Consider the following 16,879-nt stretch of genomic DNA (forward strand, 5'->3'; position numbering starts at 1 on the left):
AAACAATTTTACAAACATACAACTATAGGCTTAGTTAACTAAAATTCCATGTCTAAAGTTGCTACTAAAAATAAAAAATACAAAAATAGAAAGATATTAATAGATTTCATTTATAAATATAAGAAATGAATATGAATGAATAAGAAATGGGTTTTTTTTTCCTACCTTTCAGTACTGAGTGGACTAGTAACATTCTTTTTTGAATAGTAACGTCTCCTTTCTCTGGTAAACTATTATGATATATATATTTACTTTTACGGAATTTTCATACTTTACGTCAGCAGTTTTTATTATTAACAGATATTTGAAGAGCGCCAACAGATTCCGCAGACCAAAAGTTTGAATTCCCTAGTTGCCAATATTTCCAGGAGCAGTGGATAGAGGTATAGGTTCTACAAAATGTTATTTAAAAAAAAAAAAAAAGTTGTTATAGGGCTACAAGTGAACCCAAAGATAATAGTATGATTTTCACTGATTCATAGGGAAGTGCCAATATATATATATATATATATATATATATATATATATATATATATATATATATATATATATATATATATATATATATATATATATATATATATACTGTACTGTATGTATATATATATATATATATATATATATATATATATATATATATATATATATATATATATATATATATATATATATATATATATATATATATATATAGAGATGTTGATATATATATATATATATATATATTGGTTGTCTTTTATCCCTATGTAAGAACATTGAAAAGAGTATATACCTTCGGAGTCAGAAGAATATTGACATGTGTCCCCTAGAACAGGATATGAGCAGCTGAGCTGGAAAGATTGTAAGTTGAAAGTTGAAGTTCTGAATATTTTGGATGGCTGGGACATTTCTTCCATTTGAGTTTGTGCCTTTATACTATGCACGGCCCTAACTTCACTGCACAAACCATTGGCTGAATATCTTCTTCTTACAAAAAGGCAGTCTGGGCTCACTGATTTCTTGTCACCATTTTCACCATCAATTGTAACACTGGCACCAGCTGTATGAGCTAAAGACCATATTCTGGGTTTTTCTGTGCTTTCACAGGTTGCCAAATGATCATCCTGTTCGCGTAGATTAGTTTTGTCCACCATAAGCCCTAAAAAATATTCTGAATTGGATTTGTTACATGGAAAGTCGTCAGATTGTGTCTGGCTACAAGCACTGACATCTGACCTGTAGGCGCTAGATTTGTCCCCTGGGAGAAGCCCATTCTTGTTCTTTGGGTTACTGTCCAAGTCTTGGGATTCTTCATCTTCTATATCCTCAAGATCATTCAGTCTGAGGTTCTTCTCATCTTTGCTTAATTTATCAGCTGAAATAAAGTAAGGAGCTATCAGGAAATGTGTGCATAGCCAACAAATCACTACAACTATGCGTTTATTTATTTAATTGAAAATATTTATTAGAAAAAAAATTGATGTACATGTACATGAATTTCTTTTTGTCTATCTTTAAAGTAACAAACTATCTAAGTATCTATCTATGTATCTATTTAAATATCTACCAATCATCTATCTATATATCAATCATCTATCTATCATCATTTATCTATCTATCTATCTATCTATCTATCTATCTATCTATCTATCTATCTATCTATTTATCTATCATATAACTATCATCTATCTATATATCATCTTTCTATTTATCTATCTATCATATATCTATCTATCTATCTATCTATCTATCTATCTATCTATCTATCTATCTATCATATATCTATCTATCATATATCTATCTATCTATCTATCTATCTATCTATCTATCTATCTATCTATCATCAATCTAGATATCATCTTTCTATTTATCTACCTATCTATCTTTCTATTTATCTATATATCTTTATATATATATATATATATATATATATATATATATATATATAGCTATAATCTATCATCTATCTATTTATCTATCATCTAACTATCTATCTATCTATCTATAGATATCTATCTACATAGAATCTATCATCTTTATATCCTTTTTTTTCTCTATCTAAATAATGTTGCAGTACATTCCTGGCTTCATCATCAAAAAATCCTGCTGCTAAATGACGTCATTTTTATAGTTGCATTTGGAGTATTTGTGGAGGTGAACATAATTTATTTAACATATTTTTATTTTTACCTGCAACAATTTAAGCTTTTTATCTTTCACTTTCTCTATTTTGTAAAATTGTTTGCTAAATAAAAAATGTTTAGCCCCTTGACAGCTATTCGTTGCCATACCAAAAAATGTAAACCAAATGTGAAATGAATCTGCGGAACATAGTACCAGCCTAAGCTTTGTGTATTTGGGTGCACATCCTTGTATAGTTGTCCTAGCACGCATAAACCTAGTAGTTAGCTCGTACATTCTGTATGGCTGTTGTGTTTCTATTGTTTTAAATAGCTTATCAAGTACATTTAAAGGGACACGGAACTCCAAAAAAAAATTTTTATGATTCCGATAGAGGATGCAATTTTAAGCAACTTTCTAATTTACTTTTATTATCAATTTTATATTGTTCTCTTGATATTTATTTTGAAAAGCAGGGACTTAAAGGGACATGAAACACACATTTTTTTTCTTTCATGATTTAGAAACAGCATGCAATGTTAATCAACTTTCCAATTTTCTTCTATTATCTCTTGATAGCCTTTGTTGATAAGCATATCTAAATAGGCTCAGGAGCTGCTGATTGGTGGCTGCACATAGATGTCTCGTGTGATTGGCTCACCCATGTGCGTGGCTATTTCTTCAATAAAGGATACATAAAGAATGACGCAAATTAGATGATACAAGTAAATTAGAATGTTGTTTAAAATTGTATTCTCTATCGGAATTATGAAAGAAAAATATTGGGTTTCATGTCCCTTTAAGCTCAGGAGCACTAGGGTCTGGAGCACTATGTGGCAGCAGTTTTGCAAGAATGTTATCCATTTGCAGGAGCACTAGATGGCAGCATTATTTCCTGCCATGCAGTGCTCCAGACACCTACCTGGATATTTCAACTAAGAATACCATGAGAACAAAGTAAATTTGATTATAGAAATAAATTGGAAACTTTTTTAAAAATTGTATGCTCTGTCTAAATCACAAAATATTTTTTAGGGTTTTATATCTTTTTATATAATAACCTTAGTGGTACAATGTTGGAACCACAGAAGTGATGTTGGTTGACACATGCAAGATTAGTTAAAGGGACATGAAACCCAAAATTTGTATTTCATGATTCAGATAGAGAATACAATTTTAAACAACTTTCCAATTTACTTTTATTATTTAAATTGCTTCCTTCTCTTGTTATCCTTTGCTGAAATGTTTATCTAGGCAAGCTCAGGAGCAGCAGAGAACCTAGGTTCTAGCTGTTGATTGGTGGCTGTATATATATATATATATATATATATATATCGATTGTGATTGGCTCATCCATGTATTCAGTTAGAAACCATTAGTGCATTGTTGCTGCTTCAAAAAATGATACCAAGAGAATGAAACAAAATAGATAATAGAAGTAAATTAGAAAGTTGTTTAAAATTGCATTCTCTATCTGAATCATGAAAGAAAAAAAAATGTGTTTCATGTCCCTTTAAGGTTAGAATATTTCACTTTGAACTTATACTGGAAGTTATTGAAAAGGATATCTACCATCAAATGTAAATACGTGCACACATACTGATATTGTTATTCTCTCTGACAGCTTAAAAAATCACATCATAACTTTAAAAAGCCTGGCATTTCCTGTTGTTTCATTTTTTAATCTCAGATCTTCAAGTGGGCAGTATATTTTATCATGTACCGTACCTCCAGCCCATAGAGTAATACAGGAGTACACTTCTACTCCTCTATACTAGTCTCAGATAATATTTAGAGCTATGGTGCATACTTGACTGTCTCTGAGGAGACCGTCTAGACTATAGACTAACACTTAGGAAAGAGTGTTGAGAATAAGAAGAACAAGAGTGAGAAAACAGAAAGAAAAGAGAATAGAGACATGGAGAATAGGGAGATGGAGAGAAAGTCAGAGAGATAGTGTTATTATAAGTTCAGATGCAGTATGTTTCATATAAATTTATTATTGTGAACTGTACTCTTTTGCTACCTTTTTTTTTTTAGTACACCCTTTTTATTTTACTAACTCTAGTACCTGGCTCACTATCAATTTAGTGAAGTGTGACTGGAGGCTTGGTTCAACAAAAATGTACTGTATTCAGTAGTTCTATCTTCATTTAAATATGTACCAACAGACTAAAGTGCAACTTCAGGCAGTATAACTATATAGTATATGTTTGACATTTTGGCTGGTTACCTGGATCGTCCTCCAGACTGACATCATCAGCCTCTTCTTTTCTCTCATCTACAGCTTTATTTTTTGGAGACCAAGTCATTTTATTTTCCTTTTTAAGTCTCCTTCTGGCATTGGCAAACCAAGTGGACACTTGAGTGAGGGTCATCTTGGTGATGATGGCCAGCATGATCTTTTCACCCTTGGTGGGGTAAGGATTCTTCCTGTGCTCATACAGCCATGTTTTCAGGGTACTAGTGGTCTCCCTGGTTGCATTTTTCCGCCTGGCAGAGCCTGTGAAATCCACCGCTCCAAACCTTCCAACAGATAATAAATATTTGAGAGACTTTATCAAGCTTATTCTCACTGAACTGGAAGAGAAAGCCCAGGAGCCCATGCAATGTCTAGAAGGTAAACACAGGCTTAGAACTGCTCTGGAGGATGAATTTTAGCATTGTGTTTTCTATTCAAATGACTTTTACAGAAATCCCAGACATTTCTCAAAATAAAAGCATATGCTGCTTGTGAAAGTTTATAGAACACTTGATCTAAATTATTATCATGAGCCAAATATAATATAGTCTTACCTAAAGGCTGCTCTTAATGTATGTTTATCTATCTATATTTTCTCTTTGTGTCTGCCTGCCTATCTATCTATCTATCTATCTATCTATCTATCTATCTATCTATCTATCTATCTATCTATCTATCTATCGTGTCTCTATTTCTATCTATTTATCTATCTATCTATCTATCATGTCTCTATTTCTATCTATCGATCTATCTATCTATCTATCTATCTATCTATCTATCTATCTATCTATCTATCATCTATCTATCTATCTATCTATCTATCTATCTATCTATCTATCTATCTATCTATCTATCTATCTATCTATCTATCTATCATGTCTCTATTTCTATCTATCTATCTATCTATCTATCTATCTATCTATCTATCTATCTATCTATCTATCTATCTATCTATCTATCATGTCTCTATTTCTATCTATCGATCGATCTATCTATCTATCATCTATCTATCTATCTATCTATCTATCTATCTATCTATCTATCTATCTATCTATCTATCTATAATTTCTCTATATCTATCTATCTATCTATCTATCTATCTATCTATCTATATATATATCTAATCTATCTATCTATTGATCTATAATTTCTCTATATCTATCTATCTATTCTTCTATCTATCTATCTATCTATCTATCTATCTATCTATCTATCTATCTATCTATCATCTATCTATCTATCTATCTATCTATCTATCTATCTATCTATCTATCTATCTATCTATCATCTATCTATCTATCTATCTATCTATCTATATCTATCTATCTATCTATCATGTCTCTATTTCTATCTATTTATCTATCTATCTATCTATCTATCTATCTATCTATCTATCTATCTATCTATCTATCTATCTATCATGTCTCTATTTCTATCTATCGATCTATCTATCTATCTATCTATCTATCTATCTATCTATCTATCTATCTATCATCTATCTATCTATCTATCTATCTATCTATCTATCTATCTATCTATCTATCTATCTATCATCTATCTATCTATCTATCTATCTATCTATCATCTAATCTATCTATCTATCTATCTATCATTTCTCTATATCTATCTATCTATCTATCTATCTATCTATCTATCTATCATCTATCTATTTATCATCTATCTATCATCTATCTATCTATCTATCTATCTATCTATCTATCTATCTATCTATCTATCTATCATCTATCTTTCTATCATCTATCTATCTATCTATCTATCTATCTATCTATCTATCTATCTATCTATCTATCTATCTATCTATCTATCTATCTATCTATCATCTATCTGTTTTTCTCAAGAGTACCCTGCAATAGATTCTACAGAAGACACATGTCTGTGTGAGATAAAGATACAATTGAAATATATTTCTATTGAAACTGTCAATCTAATATAAATTAAAAAATCGTATCTACAAAAAGGAAGATTTAAGTACAATTGCTCAGATTTAGGAAGATCAGGATAATCTTAAAAAGTTAAGCATATCCAAATTTAAATAAAATAGGTAATACTGAACGAATGAGAATCTTACATTTTTTTCTGTGTCTATATATAGTACTTACGTTTCTATCTGTGTGAGTATACATACACAAACACACACCTATATACATAATCAAATCAGTGTTTGTAGGAAGTTACAAACTATAGAGAACACAGTACATGTTCATAGCTCCTATTGATCAGATTTCAACAAATGTCTCCATATGTACAAGTTTCATATTAATGAGATTAGGCAGTGTCTCGTGGGTATATTTCCTATTTGCACAACAGTACTTTACAATTTTCCAGGAATCCCTATATATGTTCCCTATATATATTCCCTATGATATAGCAATGCACCCCTTGTAGCTAAAACCATATAGCTAACAGAAACTACAGAAAAATGTTTCTGAGCTGCATCAGTGTAAACTTCATGTATTAATTGTTGTGACAAAAATAAATTTGCAAGGAATAAGATTTTACTTAGTTTTAAGATTCCCATGTATCCATTGTCCATAGAAAACCTGTTAATCACAACATATTTATTCATGTTTATTCCAAAATGTGTATAAAAAAGCACTATACACTTGAGCATGATGTGGTCTGCACATGTAGACCAACAAACTTAGGCGGAAATTTGCTCCAGCAATTTTTTTTACATCTATATAAATATTTAATGTGTTTATGTATATGAGTTCAAAAGTGAGGACACTGCTTATTTTAAATTATTATTCTGCCCCCTCTTGAATTCAAAACACAATAGTGCAATCTATTAAAAACGTCATTTTAAATATCTCACTTTTTAAATCTGAAATATTTATTCTGGTTGTGGATACTTTAAAAAAAAACTGTATGTGATTGTTATATATAAAATCTCAAGTAAACTGTGATACCACATTACTATGTATTTACTTTGTTGCAGCTTAATCTATTACAGCACAATTTAACTATTTCAATATAATTAGCAACAGCCTTTAACTTTAATTATCAATGTTGGTGGTTTAATTGAAGCCTTAATGGTTAAGGATATAATGTTTTGCATTCCTATTACAGCTGGTAGACCTGGCAAGGACTTGTCAAAGCACTGACAATTGCAGATGCCTTTAGAAATCAGCTTTAGATAAACTCCTCCTCATAACTATAAGGTTTCCTGTAATGCTTAGTCTGTTATGAAACTATGGCCCATCAATTAAAGGTAGCTTTAATGCAGGTGTAAAAAGAAAGAAAGAACTCAAAATCAACAACATTTTGAATTTTTGCTCCTTGATTATTTTCAGACATATTCTCCTAGATTGTATCATTAAGCAGATAGCTTAGTGTTAATTATTGGTTACAGAGCTTGCAGTCAATTTTATTTAATGCTTCTCCTTTCAGTGTTATTTATTTATTTATTTATTTATTTAAAATCTTCATTGCTACAAAAAAGCTTATAGCACTATTTATTTTCTGCAATATTTTTTGCTATGTTGTATTACCAGCCAACTTGTTTCTATAAGCACAAAAGTACTAGGTACAATGTACTATGGATACTTTAAATATTCTTTCTTGCTACTAAAAAATTCTGTCTCGATCTTTAGATTTATGCACTTTCATCCACTCTTCCTAAATGTTAGTTCTGATTTCTATGATTTTGCTGCATTTTTATTTGATAGCTAAATGGGACTTGCTAGGTTTATATGATAACACTCATTCCCATCTTGTGTACTTGCTTGGGAATTCCTCAGATAAAACATTAGTCCCTTGGAAATGATGGGTTTTGAAGTCTGCCACAACATCACAGACAGTACATTAGTAATTCCTGCTGATCAAAAAGTATGTTACCTGTCGTATTGGTACTGCCCCAAGGAATGATCATATGGGTAGAATGCAGCCGGCTGAGCTATCCCATGGTGCAAAGAGCTGGTTCCATCCTTCATTTCATACTGGGGGGTCTGTCAGGGGGAGACAACGGCAGCCTTCAAACCAAAGCTAAAAATGTTACCTGTTAGACAATCCAACCCATACAAACATCACACACACTAAGCTGGAATAGATCACCAAAGATTTTTTTTTGTTATAAAATGATAATTCAAGCATCATCAATAATTCACACCCACAAAAAAGAAATTGTTTCTGTCTGTATCTATGTCAGTCATCTATACAAATGTCACATTGTTTAAACAATACATCTTCTAATATAAAACTATGTACCACAACCTGAGCTTATTTATTGTTTGTACTATGAATTTAAAGGTGCATTTTCTATACCTTTACATTGTTTTACAGGTATTTCTACTCACCAGGCTGGAGTAGAGTGTAGGCGGTTCAGTGTTGTAGGGTAGGTAACTGGCATAACTTGAACTGCTAGAAGCATAAGGTGGGCTATACACTCCCAGGGCCGCATTGAGATCAGTTCGGGTGCTGACCAGCAACCTGTTCTCATATGATGGACAGCAGATGGCCGGCGTTTGGCCAGTGGCAGTAGGAACATCAGACAGAGATCTGGGTGCAGAATCATAGCATGTGCTATGATTTGTAGTGACCAAAAACTACAGGCATGAGAAAACAATGTCATTTAAAGCTCACTGGAAAGCATTTCAGTAGTGTTTCTCAGAAGAACAAAACATATAACATAGTGTATATTAACAAATAAATGTAGTCAACTCAAGTGCCACACGTCTAATACAAACTGCAAACTACTTATACACACATTATCTTTTCTCATGTTTATCAATAATTATCATTCATCGGTCTTAGTCTATCTATTATACCAGGTATTTATAAGTTACACATTTATATTATGAGAAGAACCATTTAAATACTCTATAGGTTTAGCAGGAAGATCTTTAATGTTAAAATCATAAGTCAATAAACTAAATAGCCTTATACAGTAACATTTTAGATGCCTGTGATAAAAACATAGATTACAGTTTTGAAAGAAATATTTCAGTAAATAAACAAAAAGCTATCTATTTTTTACATCTGATGTGATGGTCTTGAGCAGCAAAGAGTTAATTTAAAATGAAATACATTAGTGCAGGTGTAAAAAAATGGTTACAGTTAGTGCTGCAGAATATTCTATATGCAGATAAAAGTATTTGCCAATAACTATCTGGATAATGTGGATCTAAATGCAAGGAAAGGTGCACAAACTGTTAAAGAGGTGTGTGCTACATAGCACTTACCTGAGAGTTGCTGCTGTACGGATATCCAAACTGAGAGAACGACATCTCTTTTCCTGATTGTTTTTTTTTATTTATTTTTTACCATAGACGATAATTCTCAACTAAATAATTTGAAACCAAACCTGATTTAAATGCAAGTCTCAAGTATGGCCTTAAAAATCCCCAAAAAACTTAATTATATATGATGATACTTAACTATTAGAGCATCTTCAGCCTGCAGGATAATGTTATAAGGCAGCCAACTCCCTGTTAAGAACTCAGGGAATATTCAGCAAAAGAGAAGGGAAGATAAAAAAAAAAAAAGAAATAAAAAAAGAGGAAGAACAAATCTTGCAAGATAGGAAGACAGCTTGTTGTATTATTTGCTTGTCTGTATTCTTTTGCATCCATCCAAGGAAGACTGGATGACGTCACAATAATCCCCAAGCCCAGGACAGCTAGGATATAATAATGTCTTTGCCAATCATACTCCGCATCTGATATTCTAAGATAACCCGATGCACATTTGTTTCATGTTGATTAACCATTTACAACCCTGTACGGTGTGTAATACAAAGTAGTTTATTTTGGCAATGAAGGTGTTAAAGCAAAGCCACAGTTGTATAACATTTTATTTTAAAGAACACATTTCATTACAAAAGATATTTTTTCTTACAATTATATTTAGACTTTTTTTTAATATTGTTTAATAATGCATCCTATGTTTTATTAATGTTTTTTTTTAATATTGAATTCAGCAAAATTATATTTCTTTAATGCGAAATAAAGAATGTGGTATAACTATTTCTTGCAGTACAAATATAAAGCTTTGTATGATTTTGTTTTATTCTTATTTTTATGTGTATTCATTTTCAAATAATTTAATTTCATTTTAGATAAAGTTTATATATTGCAGAAAGCAAACAGATTTTGAAACTAGTAATTGTATCCCTTCAATTAAATATTGAATTATGGTTTATTTAATTTAGGAGTTCATAATGTACCTAGATCATATTTGAAATGTCATTATCAATCGGCAATAAACTATATATATTTTTTATTATTATTAAGTTTCTATATCATTGGTCCATTAATATATTTTACAATTAATGGCAGATAATTTAATCATTATGCTAGCAAGCAATGCAATGTTAATATAAACACTGACATCAGAACAAATTGTTATTACCACATTTATTCAGTGAGATTAATCAGTCGTAATGATGTAACAATAAAAAGTGTCACTCATAATAATGTGTCTGTGTGGATCCCTAAATGACCGAGTGCAGAAACTCTTATAATTCCAATAAGCACAAGTGAGCTATGGTGTCAGTTTGAAAAACCCAAGGGATACATTGTTGTAACATCCCAACTCAGTAAAAACCAACAATATAATCACTAAACAGATCCCAAAGGCTCTTTTGGAGCTATGACATCTTCACTTTGGCCAAAGGGGGTTGGCTACCTAATTAACGAGCACATCTTATCCATTTTTCTCTATTAGGCTCAGAAATAGCCCCAGCAGGACACACTTGCAAAGACTTTGGCAGGTCAATGGTAGAGTGATTGATGAGTGCCGGGAGACCAATCCACACATTACCACCACTAGGTAATTGCATCAATTAAGAAATGGAAATACCCTTGTTTCATGCAACTTAAACATTGCAGATATGCCGTTGAGGGGGGATCCTGCAGAAAGGGGGAGGGGAAATAGCATTCTCACTCCATTAAAGCTTCTGTTTCCTGTTACAATTAAATAGGAGTATTAAATTGATTTTTTTTTCTACCTTCAATTCATCAAAGACTTTTTTTTATGCAGCTTGTCACTAACATAAAATCTATTTTCGTCTTCTCTTTTTTTTATATTATAAAAATTAAAACCCTGTCACTACTAGAAGTGTATTGTGATATTGACACCTAAAAGAGAAGTATGGAGTTCTGTTTAAAATTAAAGGGCCACTAAACCTAAAATCTTTCTTTCATGATTCAGATAGGACATACAAAATTAAACAACATTACAATTTACTTCTATTATTTATTTTGCTTCATTTTTTAGATATCCTTATTTGAAGAAAAAGCAATGCACATGGGTGAGCCAATCACATGAGGCTTCTATGTGCAGCAACCAATCAGCAGCTACTGAGCATATCTAGATATGCTATTCAGCAAAGAATATCAAGAGAATAAAACAAATTTGATAATAGAAGTAAATTAGAAAGATGCTTAAAATTGCATTCTCTTTCTAAATCATGAAAGAAAAAATGTGGGTTTCATGTCCCTTTAACTATTATCTATTTTGACTTGTACACAACATTATTTGGGGGTATTTGAACATTTTCTAAGGAAAGCACAAAAAATAGCCACTAATAACAATAATACATTTTTTTTTATAATGATGTATTTTTTTTAAGAATGCTAAAAAGTAAAATGCTGAAAGAAGCATCAATATTTTAGATTTTCTTCTTTTAAAGAATTTACGGATTGACAACATGCATTGCAGCTATGTGAAAAATCATTATTTTCACAAACACTTTTTTTAAAATATATGTTTTGTTTTATTCCACTAAATTGAATTTATCAAAAAAGCTTTAAATTAGACTTTTTATGCAATTTTGTTTCCAGAATTCACTTAGAGATTTTGTGAAATATTTTGTGTTCCATTAACAGAAACTATAAATATTTTAATCCATTTAAAACCAAGGAAAATTACCCTATAAAGTTGGCTTTTTGTGCTTGTCGGGTTGTGCTCGTATTACAAGTTGAAAGTAAACTGTTTTTGCTTGCATGCTAACCCGATGAGCGCAAAAAACGAACTTAGAATATCTTGTGCGCATTCACGTATTCCCCCAAAGAAGACAATGGAAAGAAAAGATACAAATACCCTATTCGTTTGCAAACCCAATCGCATATTCTCATGTGCACTAACCCGACATGAAAATATGAATATTTTCCATTCCAATGTTCTTCACATTGAATAATATGTTATATATATTCATTGATACATATTTCTATATATATATGATTTTTTTTGGTACAATAAATATTTGTACCTCCTTATATAGATGATTATATATATATATATACATATATATATATATATATATTTATATTTAAAAATACTTAGAACATATTCTGCTCTGTGCAGAATATTGGAATGTGAAATAAATACAATAAATACACAGTCTAATACTTTATTAAAAATGAATATTGCATACATATGATTTTACATATTTTCCTCTACTTAACTGCAAAGGACTCTAATACACACATATATATATATATATATATATATATATATATATATATATATATATATATATATATATATATATATATATATCTATATGAAAGACAAAGAGGGGAGTTATTAACCAACACATTATAGGTAAGAATACAACTACAGGTGATACGTTTTCACTTGCAGTAAAGGAACATTTATATTCATTTTAACGAAAACTAATGTAAATTTTACCAAATATTCAGTATGTGTTTCATTTTAATCAAAAAGAATAACGAATAGTACAACTACCGAATATTCTTAAAAACACATTTTTCAGAATATTCTCTACAAATTATTATTCTAAATCAAATTATTCGATGCTGCATATGTCTACTTTTCAAAAACAACCCCTCTCCGCAGAAGGGATTCCTCTTGCTGCCAACTCAAACTGTCATATAAGGTGAAAGAGCAACTTGAGATTCCTCAAAATAGATATCATTACCCACATCAGACAGGTGTACCCCATTCTGTCAATAAAGATGCCTTACATCTCCCAAAATCCGCTCATGCCTAATTATGAATCCTCAAGCCACCTCCATGGCTCCCCCAACTCTTTGTTAATGTGCTTTTGAATTCTATAAGCAGCAGTATGTAAAACCAGGTACCTCCAAGACCTGCTAGCAACCATAGAAGACCAACCCAACTGAACACCGGGAATCCTAAAGCTCCCCCCCAAAGGTCAGACTTCATAACATTAATGAGATCAAGGACAGGATCAGTACCCACAACATTGCCCACCAAGTGAAGAATAACAACATGAGGTTTGCCCTATCTGTGCAGCGCGTCCTCAATGACTTGGGGAAGGTCGCTCCACCTCATGCTCCTCCTTCCTAACCAGCAAAAAGAGGCCTGAGCCGGAGTGAATCCAAGGTTCTGCCCACCCGGCTCGCCAATGCCCTGATGGACGAACAATGGATATAGGAATGACCTACTACCCACACCCTAATGGGGCCCCTATGAGTATCTTAAAGAAAAAAACAAACAAACTAAACATTAAGCACACAGTGGCGACTAGTACTAACCTGGTAAAGTCCAAACCTACGCCGTAAAACTATTGGGTAGGATGAATATATCTCTTATAGCAGTTATACCTCCATCTGCCTAAGCCCCGAATCTCAATTACAAATCTACCCTGCACTGCCACTGTAGTCGCCTCCTCTATGTGGAACAAATGCGGGGTGAAAGTGGCCGGGCTGAGCCTAGCCGCCTGCACAACAAGGTCCTGTACTTTCTGTAACTGGTACATTGCAAGGGAAGTCCCATCTTCGTGCACCAAATATTGCTCTGTGCACCCCGGCCTTGTCTGAACAAAATTGTGAATAATACCCACAGGGCAAAACTCCCCAAGAGTCCAAGCTAGGATGGAGATCCAAGCTCCTCTTCCCAGATGGTCCATTTTAGACCTGGGCACAAACAACATATGTGCCCCATCCACTGAATGGACATGTGACTTCTGAATTCCCACCCAACAGACACCATAGAGAGACAAACTCCCCAATATGCAGTGCTCTGAAAAAGGCAAGTGCAAAAGCAGCCCTGAACATTGCAACCTCATATCCAGACAAACACATTGACAGCAAAACCTCCAACAGCCTAGCCAACCTATGTTCTGTCACTGGATCAATAATGTCTGAGACCACTGGCTCAGTCTGGCCCAAACTCCAAAGGATTTGCCATTATAAGAAATCCTGAGTAGGATCTCTCATACCCTGTAACTTGAAAAAATATGCCACCGCCGCTAACCGAGACTGAACTACGTTGTTCTTGCAACTTCTAGCCCTTAGCAGTGCTAACCAATATAGTAATAGCTTACATGGCTCTGGTGAGCATCCACCATTTGCACCTCAGGTCCATTCGTACCAGAATTGATCTTATGCCTTCCCCAACTAAGGGTAGGGTGGGGGGCACTGACCAAAATCTGCCAGAAGAAAGATGGACAAGCAAACCCATCAGAGGCTGCTATTGGAGCTAGTTAACAAAATAGCCCCCATTGAACTCTAGACAGGGCATCCGCTAGCGCATTATTTTCCCCTGGAACATGCCGCACTACTAACTGCACATTGGCACGCATGCATTCTGAAACTAGGTAATGCAGGCAACAAACTACTTGCTTGAAAAATGAGGACAACCTGTTAATGGAGTGCACTACACTAAGGTTGTCTATCCAAAACACCACCAAACTATTTGCAAACTGGCTGTTCCACAATGCAACTTCCCCAGAATCGGAAATATCTGCATTAAAGTAAGGTTGTGCACAAACCCCAAGGAGATCCACAAGCACTGAAAGTATGCACCATAGCCATGCAAGCCTGCCACATCTGTAAATAGATGCAAAACCTGGTTGGGTAGGGGCTCCAACCTCCAAATCTGTACTAGCAGATCAGCCCTCATCTCTTTGGTAAGCTTGCACCAAAGCCCTCACCTTGCTGCACCACCTAAAAGTTCCTCCAACCATCGATTAAAGACTCTGCCCATGGGAATTATCCTGCAGGAGAAGTTGAGCAGACTGCACATCCCACATGGAAAGTGAAGAGGCTGATACAGCTGCAGATACCATAGCTAGTAACTTCTGTACTTTATCATCTGGTAAGCAGCATACCGCTGCCTCAGAGTCAATCTGAATGCCTAAATAAGTCAAGCAAGCACAAGGCCCTTGAGTCTTCTCTTCAGCTAAGCTGACCCCAAATTGAGTCATAAGGAAACACATGATTCCCATGAGATCCGGAAAATCCTGAGAACCTGCTGTGCCCACCAGGAGAAAATCATTGAGGTAGTGAGCTACCCCTCTGATTCCTGCCTCATGACAGGCCAGTGCAAGAACGTACTTAACATTTTGAAGAAAGCGCAAGAAACCGAACACCCCATGTGCAAGCAGTGATCGATAAAAAAAGCATCGTTAAACTTCATACCCATAAGTTAAATCAGTCAGAATGTATGGGCAGAAGCCTGAAATCAGACTCAATATCAAGTTTTGCCATAAGAGCCCCATGCCTGGCCATGCAAACTAACTTGAGGGTTTCATCAAACGACTGGTACCGAACAGAACTCAAAGCTGGATCAATAGCGTCATTGGCAGATCTGCCTTTTAGATAAGGCATGCTGAATGAGGCGGGACTTACCCATTTACTTCTTCAACACTACCCCCAGAGGGGATACCACCAAATCAGGAAAAGGAGGTTCCAAGAAAAGACCTAAAATTCTTCCTAGCGTCAACTCTTTATTCAACTTGTCCTTCATTAATTTAGGAAAATTGTTAGCAGATTTCAAATTCCTATGACATGAAGCCCCCACGACAGCTCCCTTAATTGGGATAACAAACCCTTGAGTCAACCAAACTCTCCTAGGATACGATGCGAGCCACAACCTAATTGCGTTCACCCTCAGCAGAATGGGCGCCCCTTAGTCTAAACTGCTCCTTTAGGTGAAGGTTTACTGCCCGCTACATCCCATCAGTGTGCACAGTCATCTCCCAGATGGGATCCACTACAGTACATGCAAACGTGGCAAAATGAACATGCGCTCCCTCTGTCACATTGCTTATATTGAAACTCCAGCATTCCAGGCCACTCCACCTCGAGCCTGGGCAGGCATTAGCATTAGTGGACTTTTGCTGCACTGCAGGAGAAGGGAATCTCTCTCATCCCAGGCGTGCCCACAGGTGCATGGCGGTGGGGCCAAAGGACAAAAGAGGGTTCCCCTTCATCTTGCAGAAACTGTAGTCCTGCCAAGCTCCCTCCCTATAACGCTTATGGATCCAATGAATTATCTTTATATACTTCAAAATAGCTAGCGCTTGGTCAGGTATATGCTCCAAATAGCAGGAGGCCAGCACCCGAAAACACCCCTGCCATTTGTCAAAGGTGTACGGGCATTTGACCTTCTTAGGACCAGTGCTGTCTTTACTCTGCTCCTTTGATTTAAAAGCCTCATTAGAGAGCTAAAATATGTTCATGTACTTAGCTTCCCTGATCTTAAGCACAGGGGAAAGCAATAGCTGGCAAAGTGCCACCCCACTCCTTGTTACTGTGTTTCAGTTCTTTTGCAGAGGTGGCTATGATCTAACCTGCACTTCTAAGC

At 34.1% G+C, this 16,879-nt stretch overlaps 1 protein-coding gene across 1 annotated transcript in view; it reads right to left on the reverse strand.

Annotated features, from left to right (window-relative positions):
* Nucleotides 1–9,588, reverse strand: part of IRX6 (iroquois homeobox 6) — a 32,030-nt gene extending 22,442 nt beyond the window's left edge. The window contains exons 1-5 of the mRNA XM_053715741.1: nt 9,544–9,588; nt 8,659–8,907; nt 8,201–8,310; nt 4,352–4,626; nt 773–1,354 (exon numbers count right to left, since the gene is read on the reverse strand). Of these exons, the coding sequence (XP_053571716.1) occupies nt 773–1,354; nt 4,352–4,626; nt 8,201–8,310; nt 8,659–8,907; nt 9,544–9,588 (1,261 nt within the window). The remainder of the gene's footprint in view (nt 1–772; nt 1,355–4,351; nt 4,627–8,200; nt 8,311–8,658; nt 8,908–9,543) is intronic.
* Nucleotides 9,589–16,879: the final 7,291 nt, after the last annotated feature.

The sequence above is a fragment of the Bombina bombina genome, chromosome 1 (assembly GCF_027579735.1).
Source record: "Bombina bombina isolate aBomBom1 chromosome 1, aBomBom1.pri, whole genome shotgun sequence".
Classification (NCBI taxonomy): domain Eukaryota; kingdom Metazoa; phylum Chordata; class Amphibia; order Anura; family Bombinatoridae; genus Bombina; species Bombina bombina.